At 36.9% G+C, this 12,174-nt stretch overlaps 2 protein-coding genes and 1 long non-coding RNA gene across 11 annotated transcripts in view; 2 read left to right on the top strand and 1 right to left on the bottom strand.

Annotated features, from left to right (window-relative positions):
* Positions 1 to 1,813, top strand: part of LOC113113603 (uncharacterized protein KIAA1211-like) — a 41,726-nt gene extending 39,913 nt beyond the window's left edge. For all 9 annotated transcript variants that reach the window (XM_026279902.1, XM_026279898.1, XM_026279897.1 and 6 more), the window contains 2 exons: positions 55 to 127; positions 1,528 to 1,813. In XM_026279902.1, coding sequence (XP_026135687.1) covers positions 55 to 127; positions 1,528 to 1,691 — 237 coding nt within the window. In that variant the 3' untranslated portion in view covers positions 1,692 to 1,813. The remainder of the gene's footprint in view (positions 1 to 54; positions 128 to 1,527) is intronic.
* Positions 1,814 to 2,541: 728 nt separating this feature from the next.
* LOC113113602 (uncharacterized) lies at positions 2,542 to 6,360 on the top strand. The gene is made up of 3 exons (XR_003293611.1): positions 2,542 to 4,721; positions 4,864 to 5,058; positions 5,773 to 6,360. It is a non-coding gene; the product is annotated as an uncharacterized LOC113113602 (long non-coding RNA).
* Positions 6,361 to 6,494: 134 nt separating this feature from the next.
* On the bottom strand, positions 6,495 to 12,144 carry LOC113113600 (uncharacterized). The gene is made up of 13 exons (XM_026279893.1): positions 12,017 to 12,144; positions 11,573 to 11,658; positions 11,174 to 11,462; positions 10,303 to 10,477; positions 9,926 to 10,130; positions 9,567 to 9,834; positions 9,289 to 9,466; positions 9,067 to 9,143; positions 8,793 to 8,973; positions 7,541 to 7,789; positions 7,262 to 7,433; positions 7,014 to 7,147; positions 6,495 to 6,894 (listed from the first exon to the last, which is right to left on the bottom strand). The coding sequence occupies exons 3-13, from the start codon at positions 11,447 to 11,449 to the stop codon at positions 6,620 to 6,622; spliced, it is 2,190 nt and encodes a 729-aa protein (XP_026135678.1). The 5' UTR covers positions 11,450 to 11,462; positions 11,573 to 11,658; positions 12,017 to 12,144; the 3' UTR covers positions 6,495 to 6,619.
* Between the last annotated feature and the right edge of the window lie 30 nt (positions 12,145 to 12,174).

Below are 12,174 nucleotides of genomic sequence, written 5' to 3'. Positions count from 1 at the left end.
CTCTCAGATATTGATTATTTTCCTCATTTTTTAAATATGTCCACTTGTTTTCAGGGGGATTCAACGGAGAGTTTATCAAATCCAGTCGCCAAAGAGCAACCGGCACGGCCGTGTTCACCTTTACAAGGTAATAATCTTAACATTAATATAATGCACTGTCATGGCCTTACATAGCATTACTTACTTTATTCTGTTTGGTCTAAAAAGTGCAATGACCTGCAAAGCAACAAAATACTGTATTCATTTCTTAACAGCACAAGGTTATGTTTTAAGATCAGCTCGAGAAAGATATTTATAGCGATAAATGTCTGCCCTCTAGCGGATATGTATGTAACTGTTTAAATCCCCAATGTACGTCAATATAAACACTACCTTCATACGGGACTTTTTCTGACCTTTACACTGACAGACTTTTATTTTTTTAAGTCTCTTATGCTCACCGAGGCTGCATCAAAAATATAATTTAAATGGTACTGATGTGAAATATTTTTGACAATTTCAAAGAACTGTTTTCTATTTGAAAATATTTTTAAAATGTAATTTTTTCCTGAATTTTTAGAATCATTGCTCCACAGTCCTCAGTGTGACAGTATCCTTCAGAAATCATTTGTATATACTAATGTGCTGCTCAATTATTATCAATGCTTAATTATGAATAATAGATCATATTATCGTTGTTGAAAACAGTTTCTGCTGTTTCTATATATATATATATATATATATATATATATATATATAGATAGATAGATAGATAGATAGATAGATAGATAGATAGATAGATAGATAGATAGAGATAGATAGATAGATAGATAGATAGATAGATAGATAGATAGATAGATAGATATAGATATATAGATTTGGATATAGATATAGATATATAGATATAAAGATATATATATTTAGAAATGTTTGAACATTATTTCAGGATTATTTGCTGAATATAAAGTAAATAGAACACTGTTTATCTGTAATATAAATCTTTTGTAACATTATAAATGTCTTTACTGTCACTTTAGTCCAATTTCATGCATCCTTTCTAAATAAATTAAAATAAAAAGTATATATCTTTTTTTTTGCACTTACCCAAAACCTTTTAATGGTAGTGTATTAACGTTGAAGCAGCACAATTTTTTTCAAGATTGACAATAATCAGAAATGTTTCCTGAGCAGCAAATTACCGGTATATGAAAATGGTTTCTGAAGTATCATGTGACACAAATTTTATATTATTATTCTGTTTATCAAATAAATGCAGCCTTGCAAAGCGCAATATATATATATATATATATATATATATATATATATATATATATATATATATATATATATATATATATATATATAATATAATATATAATAATTATGCCAGTCTTTTGGCCAGCAGTATATGTGTGACCTATGTAATTGCATATATATATAGTAGCAGACCTATGTTTCTGCATAAATGTATTATTTCTGATATGATGCATAATAAACTATGAATGAAGATTAATATAAAAGCTGTTATCCATTGTTTTGAATGAACAGTGTTCTGCTCCCTTGAACTGTCCAACACATCACCGGTAGAGAAGGAAAGCAAGAGAATCACTATCCCGTCCACTGCACCTTTGGCCCAAGATGAGCCTCCCTGGCTGGCTCTCGCTAAGAAGAAAGCCAAAGCATGGAGTGAAATGCCCCAGATTGTTCAGTGAAAGGCCCTGCTGGCATATGGACTTCATAATTCTTCCCTATATTTACATACACATAAACAATGCATCTGAGCAGTAATAGGAACCATATACAGACTAATTTTGCTTAATCTGCCCGGTGTCACTTATGTTTTTGTGACATCATAAAGGAAAAAATGCACATTAGACTGGGGCTTATGGGTAATACATTGCATTTGTATTATACAGGTGCTGGTCATATAATTAGAATATCATCAAAAAGTTGATTTATTTCACTAATTCCTTTCAAAAAGTGAAACTTGTATATTATATTCATTCATTAAACACATACTGATCTATGTCAAATGTTTATTTCTTTTAATTTTGATGATTGTAACTGACAACTAAGGAAATTCAATTAACTCACCGAATTAGAATATTACTTAAGACCAATACAAAGAAAGGATTTTTAGAAAACTTGGCCAACTAAAAAATATGAAAATGAAAAGTATGAGCATGTACAGCACTCACAGTGGACCAACACCAGCAGATGACATGGCACCCCAAACCATCACTGACTGTCCTTCACACTGTGCTTGGACACAGAGCTCTGTGAACAGCAGCCTCTTTTGCAATGACCTTTTGTGTCTTGCCCTCCTTGTGCAAGGTGTCATTGGTCGTCTTTTGGGCAACTGTCAAGTCAGCAGTCTTCCCCATGATTGTGTAGCATACAGAACTAGACTGAGAGACCATATAAAGGCTTTGCAGGTGTTTTGAGTTAATTAGCTGATTAGAGTGTGGCACCAGGTCTCTTCAATATTGAACCTTTTCACAATATTCTAATTTTCTGAGATACTGAATTTGGGATTTTCCTTAGTTGTCAGTAATAAACATCAAAATTAAAAGAAATAAACATTTCAAATAGATCAGTCTGTGTGTAATGAATGTATATAATATACAAGTTTCACTTTTTGAATGGAATGAGTGAAAGAAATCAACTTCTTGATGATATTTTAATTATATGACCAGCACCTGTAATTTGGTTTGCAGCAAAACACATTTACATTTTTTCAAACAGACTGTTATGTAACAGGTCGGTTCATAATGCTTTAAACTGAGGAAAAAAATACTAACGAGTTTTGGATAAAAAAAATTTAGAGATTGACTATGTGAATACCGTAATTGCTCTTTACTAAGTAATTTTGCTATGTTACATTATAGCCTTTAAAGAACACAGTAAGACAGTTATCATGAATGGAGCGGAAGGTGTCTTTGTATTTATTTATCTCACTCTTGTATGTTTTATGTATTTTTGTATTTACGTGCACAGATTTGTGACTTGCACATAAAATGTGAAGTACAAGAACAATAATAAAATGGAGCCATGTTTATTTGACCCAGCCACAGACATGTGATAGATGCCCGATTTCCTTCCTCTTCATGTTTTTTATATTCATTTCTCATTCATTTCTGTTTCTTCGGGATTGTATTGGTTATTATCAAGTAAGTTATCAAGGTAGCATTTAATGCATGTAATTGTCATTATAAAAGATGAAAATATGCGCAAATGATAACAGTATTTTTATCCACACTACCAGTCAGAAGGTTTTAAAGAATTATCTCTGCTCACCTATGTATTCAATACAGAAAATAGTAAACATATTTAAAAATTGTACTGTTTTACTGTACTTTGAACAAAATAAATGCAGGCTTGGTGAGTAGATTTGACAAAAAAAAAAAAAAATTTGGAAAAAAAAAATCCTGCTGTACAAAAACGTTTGACTGGTAGTGTATGTAAAACCCAACATGTGAGAGACAATAAAATACAAACATTTTAGCAGATTATTAGTTCATGTTCATTCACATATGTGAAAATATATCAATGTTGTGGCATTTCTAACCATTCAAATAAACAATAATCCTTAGACATTATTAGGAATAGTAAAGGAAATGTTCAGAAAAGTTTTGCATCACATCACTTGTTCACCAGTGGATCCTCTGCAGTGAATGGGTGCCGTCAGAATGAGAGTCCAAACAGCTGATAAAAACATCACAGTAATCCACAGGACTCCAGTCCATCAGTTAACATCTTGTGAACCAAAAAAATAAAATAAAAAAAATGTTAGTAAAAAACAAACAAACATCTAGGCCTACATCTTGAATTGCCTGAGGTTGAATACATTTTATAAATGTAATAAAACATTGTATTTAATTCACAAATGTTATTTACACTTATGTTGTTTCCACTTTTTAATAAGGTGGCAAATTATAATACCTATAAGGTGATATTGGGGGAATTTCTTTCTTCTGATTTATACATTCTCATGTTCATTCTCACCTTCACACATGCCATCCTGTTGAGTCTGTGTTATAGTGAAACGTTAGCGTGCTAAACATTAATAAGCATTAGCAAACCTTTCTTATCATATTCATGTTTTGGTATGGCTAAAATGAAATCATACTGGTGTACAGACAGACTGTGACTGTCCACACAGACCTGAGAAGAAACTCTGGACGGAGAGGAGAAAAGTGCAGGGAAGGTGAATGTAGGAAACAGTGGAACTAAGCAAGTGAAGACATTTTTTGGTTATAAATTCACTAAACCACGGCTTCATGGGGCTTATTGTTTAAGTTTTTAAAACAGTCTCAGCTCTGTGTTTAGCGCTTATGGTTGGCTATAGAGGAATATTTAAAGCGCGGGACTCATCTGTTCACTTCGCGGGGAGTAAGGAGTGTGTTATCAACAGTTTACCGTGAGTTTAGTTGTTTATAGGCTTTTATCGTGTTTCTTATGGGACGGAGAGACAACACTTAAACCCACCGACCACACGGAGCCATCTTCTCCTGAGGAGACGCCTGTAGCTGTCGGTGAAGAGGAGAAAAGACGAGAAGAAGAGGCATAAAAAGAGCAGGTTTCTTCTGTTGTTTCTCTCCTCACAAATCCACCAAAGCTCAGAGAGAGCAGGACACTGATGTGTCTCCATCCAGGAGCTGGACTGATGCTAAATCAACATGAACATCTGAGAGTCTGTTCATTGCTCACACACCACCATCACATTATACAAATGCAGTTAAGTGAGTTTTTCCACTATTCATGTGTTACATGTTATATTTCAAGATTGAAGTAACCGAAAGTATCTCCTGAATGAAGAATGAATACGAGTATTGAATGTTTTACTGATATTAGTAGATTAAAGCAAGCTTTTGGTTGATGTAGCGGTGTTTAGATCAGACTTCTCTGGTGTTGACTTCTGTAGAGGACACTGATCCTCAGGAGTCTCCTTCCAGTCCTCCTGAAGACCCCTCACTGCAGAGGAGCACATGCAGGACGTCCAGCCTCAAGATCAGGACAGTCCAGTCAGTCCTTCACATCCGAGACATCTGGACTGTGACGAGATCACGAGGAGTGAGGGTGAGTTCACTGTCATAACCCAAAATATAACACACAACCTCTAATAAAGCAATTAGCCTTCACTTCATACCTAACAACCCCTCTTAGCTGTTATAAATAAATTCGCTGTAAACCACTGCTTCACAGGGATTTTTGCTTTTATAAAACGGTTACTCCATATACATAGTACGGTTTCACAGAATAAAACAGCAAATAAAGTGTAACCATATAAATAAAAACAGTATTCTTCAACCAAACAAAAACAGTTGTGGCTCCAACAAAATAGTTGCAGAGCAACACACAGAATCAAGGCCCGGAACTGTCCCTTTTATAAAGGAAGGTTTGTTTTACGTCATATAGCTGCAATTGCGATAATACTTCTTTAGGGTTTTTGGTTTTACATCATTTAGGTTTTTTTTTTGCAGTTGGCTTAAATCGACTTGAAGTGTGACAACTGAATTAAAAAAAAATGGTCCTACAAACAAAGTGTTATCTGCAGATATGACCTTGTTTAGGGATCTGTGCCTTTGTGCATGCAGACATCTGACTGATAAATGGGAATAGATGGGTGTTTTTCAGCAATACAGCGCACCCTTAATTTACAGAGAAAAGAAGGTCAGGGGCAAATCTGTAGATGGAAAAATCTCCAAACTGTAGAAGGAGCAGATGCCACAGGACTGAAATTTGATGGTGCATCACTTAACCATTTCTCATGTGCTTTTATCTTGCTTTCAGAACAAGAATCACCTGAAGACTCCCTGTAATGAGATATCACTCTCCTCACTGGATTTGGCAAGTCTTTCCTTGCTCTTCGTGAAAAAGTGTCAGTTCCAAAGTATGATACCATCATATTTTGTTACCCAGTCTCTTATGAAGAAATTGTCCTCGCTTTGAAATCAACATGATCACATCATGTAACATCATAATCAGTGTCGTCTTCTACAGGTTTCAGGCCATCTGCAATGAATGACACAGCACCAGGCTTCGAACCTAACTGTTTAAATCCTTAAGTCCCGTTCACAACGAGAACGAAAACTATAAAGGTAACAATATTAGCATCCACACCAGCGAATGATATCGTCTCTTTATTATAAGTGCACATGCGTCTGCCGCTTTAAATTCTCGAGCTCATTACAGCAGGATGGATTCTGATTGGCTGTATCGTTTCTCTGTGTCTTTACTGTTATAGTTGTGGTGTGGACTCTGCTATTCTTTAATATTGAGAATGATTTTTTGAACTATATCTTTATCGTTATAGTTATTGTCCTTGGTGTGAACCGGTGTGAACGGGCCTTTAAACCCTCCAGATTACATTAATAACATTTACTGCTGATTTTGGACACCTGAGGAAGAACAGAGGAACAGTCTTTATGTAATCTTATTTCTATCATTTGTAAATCAAACCAAATAAAATGTTGTTTTCATGACACATAAGCAACAAAAATAAAACCTTGAAGGATTTTTTCCAAAAGATTTATTTGTTGTAAAAAAAGGATAAGGCATATAATAGTAAGTATGTACACATTCTCAAAAATATACTAGTGTCCACATCCGTCTTTTAAGGCGGTACTGTAAGCGGGTGCTATTTAGGACAGAATGTCAGAGTTGTTCTCCCGTCCCGGTGTTGTGCTTCCGATTCGGCAGGAGTTCCCTGATCCGGATGGACAGCTTGTAGGTTTTCGACCGCCCCTTGACTGAAGCGTGAGATGTGGCAGCCAACAACTTCCTCCTTTGAAGGTCTTTCAAACTGGGAGGACAGGAATGGAGGAATGGGGATTTGTTTTAACTCCTTTACAAATGGTGCGGGATCTGCAAACACCTCTTTAAAGACCAGCTTCATCAAGTCAGCTACACAGTCTGTAAATACATGGTACAAAAGGACATTTTATTATGCATGTTACTGTCTTAGTAACATATCAAATGCATCACTATGTGTAATTTGTAAGTGTATGAAAATAAAACATGTTATAACATACCATTTGAAGGGGCTGTTTCAAGTGGCTTTGCAGTGCATGCACTCTTCTTTGACTTTGAAAAAGCAACCTTGTTCATAGGTTGTCCTGAAGCTGTCGTGGCCTGCTCATTGTATTGCATTGCTGCCAGGTACAACCTGCAGTACAAGAGTGACATATAAATTAAAACATTACACACTTCAGCAAATCTTGCACATACATATTTAAAAAAAAAATACTATATTGCATTTCATAATCTATATATATAATACCTGCACAACATTCCAATGAAGGAAACGATGACATTCTTTTGGGCCACACGCAGGATCACCCTGTGAAAGGCCTCTAGTGAAGATGTCCTGTAATGGTGACTGAGCTTTTCCACGTCCTTTAGGACTCGCTTATTGTTCAGGATCTTTTCCACTTTGTAGAGAGGCATTGACCCTTGAATGACAAAAAGAAACAGAATATTGTCAAATTATAAATTACTAGTATTAAGCCATGTCTGTATTTTGTCACATTATAAAATAATCGAAGAATCTGATGCATACCTGGTTGGAACCATTTTTTGGGATCTTTGGACACTTTCTCTGGATGTGCACATTTCGGGAATTCAGGGTTCTCATGGATGTGTTTATTTTGGATGTGGTTGAGCAGGGATGTCCATTTGGCCACCTTCTCGGGACCAGAAGTAGACGACTTAGCACTCCAGTACACGTGATTCTTGATGCTGCGCAACCACTTCTTCAGTATTTGGTACCCCTTTTTTTGTGACAGTTTGTTCAACTTTATAGACAAACCTGTAAAAAAAAAAAGGAGAACAAAAAAGTATTAACGTGGTGCATGCATAGTTAATGACACATTAACTTCATAAACCAGTAATAACCAATAGTTTGTCATTACACAGCTGTCAGGCTTTTGCACTGTCAATTTGTTTTATGTATTTGTTTTTTGTGTATTGTGTCAACACATGGCTTTGTTGGTTATTTTCTCAGCCATGTGCTCCTTTAGCCCCTCCTCCTTGTTTCCTCTTAACTACACCCTCTTGTTATCCTAGTTGGTCTAATTGTGCTCACCTGTTCCTCCCTATTTATAGTGCATCTTACACTTTTGTGTTTGCTGGTCCGTGGTCATTCTCAGTCCCTTTGTCTCTGGCTGAATATATGTTCATATCTCCCTGTCTGGTTGGTCTTGTGCCCTTGTAGTTCTATGTTCTTGTCTTGCTCCTTGTTTTAGTAATTTGTTTGTTCTTGCTTTTATTTGTAACATTTATTTAGTTTTTCTAGTCTTGATTCTTGGTTTTGTTTGATTATTATAAGTTGGTTTAAACTGGTAATTTCTTATTTTGTTACTTAACCATATATTTGGTTTAAATTTTTCCCTTGTCTTGAGTTTTAATTTGTGTTTTTGTGGAGCTGTGTCCTGTCTAGTCTTGTGTTTGAGTTCCTGACCTGTCCCTGTGTGTCCTGTCCTGGTTCTTCCTGCCTGGCATTTGGTCCGTCTCAGAGTCTGTTTGTCAACACGTTCCTGAGCTCTGCTCTATGGTGCATTATGTGGTCCTCTCTATCAGCCTGGTCTTGCTGCCCACTCTGTTGCCAAAATATTCTGCCAGTTGTTTCCTGAAGCCTTCCCAGTGGCCTTCCCTAGCTGTTCATGTTTATTGTGTTCCTCTTGTGCACTTCACTACCTCTTGTATCAGTCTGTCTTGTCAATAAAACCTTTTTATCTCACTGCAATTGGGTCCTCCTTCCTGATCCCTGACGACAGCACTGTATGTCACAAAACACACAAAGCTTAAGTCACCTTTTTCGAAGTGACACACATCGTAGAACTGTATGATGTTGCGCTCTCTGAGAAACTCCTGGATCTGTGGCTGACGATGCGTTATGATGTATTCCACTGCCAAACTGTTAGCCTCCAGATGATCTAGACAACGCTTCAAGCCCTCCTTCTCCATGTGGCAGCTACCCCCTACCTCATTGCTCTGGGTATAAATTCAATTAAAAAGGCATAAACCTACAACTGAATATTTCCCAATGTAACAATATAATAAGTTTATGATATAAAATAAGTTTACCTGAACAAGCTGCATGTCAAGAATAGTGTTGCTGTCCGGGTGCATCATAGAGTAGATGCCGTATTTTGCCGAGCGCCCTAATAATAATTTAAAAAAATCTGAGTTTTCTCTCATATTGTGTCTGTACCACTCTTGCTATGTCTGCTGATTTTGTCAGTCCAATGTAACTCAAAAATTATAATCAGAAGATCAAGATATAAGTACTTCCAAATAAAAACTTACCCGGTGTATCAGCTCTCATTTCTCCAGCAACTACAATCTTTCCCGCTTCTTGCAGCTTCCTGAAAAGGTTTTTCTGATCGATCTTCCACTTGTGTATTACAGCAGGCTCTAGGTAGTTCCTAGCATGCCTCCTAAATGTCTCATATTGGATGATCTGAAGATGCATGGCCTTGCAAATCTAAAGAAAATAATGAAACGCATTAAAAACCATATAAAAATAGAGCAGTGATTGACCTGGCAATATGATCATAAGGGTAATGATATGATCTTATAATGACCTTTTCAAACTGAATGAAGGATGCACCACAGAAGTAGGTGGCTGCAGACACCAGTAGGTTTCCAACAGGTGTACTTCCAATGACTGGCTGACTCTCCCACTTCCTGTGATAACTGCACTTTGGACAACGCTGGGTGAATGACACATAGCTGCCCATTCGTCTACATTGAACATCACACTTTGTTTTGCAAAGTGGACACGTTTCAAATAGCTCTCGGAGGCAGCTTTCAAAAACGATGTATTTTGACACATTGTATGCGCTCTGTTCCCTAGAAAGACAAACAAGAAATTGGGCTCTTTCAAGTCAGTTTTACAAATCTCTTTAAAACTGAACAAACTATAAAGAGGTCTAAAACCTACCATAATCCAGACTCCTCTGTAACCGCAGAGTGGTGAGGTTCAGCTATGCTTTCAGAAATGTCTGTGTCTTCCTCCTCTTCATCCAGCTCAAGACGAGGCCTTTTGTGTTGGGGGAATGTGATGGGAGTTGAAGACAGGGCTCTTAAGGGGAAACTGGGAGTAGTTTCAGCACCTACATCAAAAGAGGAAACCGTAGCCCAGGTTCCTGCAATTAAAAGGAAAAAGATTGTATTTTTACTCAAAGTATTATGATAATGTCGTCTGAAAACGTAACATCTACGGTTTAACATGCAACTGGATTTGGATTTCTGCACATTCAAGTTTGCCCTAATAAACAACTATAATTCATGCATTTGTAGTTACTGCGTGTGAAATACCTTTGCTCCACGCGTGCGTGTCGTTTAGTGTACCCAAAGACAGTTGTGTGCCAACAGATCGTGTTTTTGGAGACGCAGCAGGAAGTGTTTCTATACTGTCCGTTTGACATGAAACGTCGCGACTTCTGGATGAAATGGATAACTGTTCTGTACCAAGGGCTTGCTGAGATGTCCTCTAAAAGAAATACCCAAAAACAACTAACTTTGAGAAGTGGTGAGAGGTGGAATCACAGCTGAATATGAATACGATAACATGATATTTAACACTGAGTTTTACAAGGGGAACCTCAGCAAAACATGTGTATTTTACCCCCTGGAATGCGATATTTACTGTGGGGTTGCCTATGAAAAGCCATTGGGCTAGTTTTGAGTAGCAATCGGGCGGGTTTTGTTGTTAAAACCTGGCAACCCTGGCATCAACGCCTCTGCAATGCAGTGTGCCTGTGTTTAAAAACGTTGTGATGACGGTTTGGATGCAGTATATGCACACTGACCCCAAACCAGCCCAGTTTTGTCCACCCACCCAAGCCAATTTTTACCCGCACAATCAAATTCAAAACCGCCCAATCTGACAACACATCAAAGACTTGGCAACACTGGTCTCCGGCGCACATTAACATCCATTACAAACGAGTAATTTGTTGCATCCAGTGGGGATAACCAGTATAGTCATAATTACTGATTATAATGATTTGTATTGTGTTTTTATGCGTCACGTGGTTGCATGACAGACTACACTTTGTAAACTTCATACCAAGTCTGCATTTGTGATCATAGAAACAACAAACAAAAAGCCTGCTCTGCATTGCTCAATTTAAACTTCTGTATGAATAGTCAATAGCAAATTCTTTAAATATGAAAACATACTTACAGGCTGTAAGTCAGAAGCTCCAGACTGTCCTTGTAAAGTTGGAACTGCCCCACTTTTGAGTAAAAGTCTTTGTGCACAGTTGGCCTTGTACTCTCCCAGGTTCAGAAAACAATCCTCAGTGAAGTGCGCAGCACAAACTCGAATATTTGTGTTGTACTGCTCTGGAACAGTGTTGTAAATAAAACTCAGCCACAGATTTCTTGCTGTGTCATCTTTTGGGAGGCCAAATAAAGTACTTTTTCTTTCGCAACGAAGCACACAGCGTCTCCACGACATGGCGGCAACAATACTACAGAGAGAAAGTTACACCTTCTTCCTTTGAGTGAATGTTTGCTGATCTTCCCACACTGTGATGTAGATATGTGGGGGCGTGTTTAAGGGGGCATGTATGACTCTTACCTATTTATAAAGAATATCTCCTTGGGTTTGAGTCTTTAGTCTTTGCAACTTTACAGATCTTTTATATGCACCAAGATATTTTAACACTCCAAAAACAAAGGGAAAAATAAAATCACAACTTAACAGTTACCATAAGATTAGTAAAACAACATTGAACTTTAAGATGTGATTGCAATTTGACTAATATACAAGTCACACACACATATAATTATATTTAAAGAACACGATGTCGTTTATTTAGCAAGCATGGACTTTTACCAAGGTAACGTCAGTCTAAAATATGTTAACAAGGTGAGGATTGCAGACTACATTAATTCTCAAATATTAACGGATTTAATCTTTTTAAAAAACAACACTGATACAACTAGCTATATAGACTATACATTAATGTATACTTTATTTTATAAATAATGTAAATACATTCCTTAATAGTCTACTAATTACCAAAAAGATCGCAGTTGTTTCTCTCTCACTCAATGTTTTCCAATTGCCCGCTATGAACTTCCTGGAACTTACTCGAGGTCTACGTGAATCACGTGACGATCGAGCGTTCCGAGCTTCCGTTCTCTCTCTCTCTCTCTCTCTCTCTCTCTCTCTCTCTC

This window comes from Carassius auratus, chromosome 14, assembly GCF_003368295.1.
Source record: "Carassius auratus strain Wakin chromosome 14, ASM336829v1, whole genome shotgun sequence".
In the NCBI taxonomy this organism is placed as follows: Eukaryota; Metazoa; Chordata; class Actinopteri; order Cypriniformes; family Cyprinidae; genus Carassius; species Carassius auratus.
This window is presented reverse-complemented; position numbering and strand designations above follow the sequence as displayed.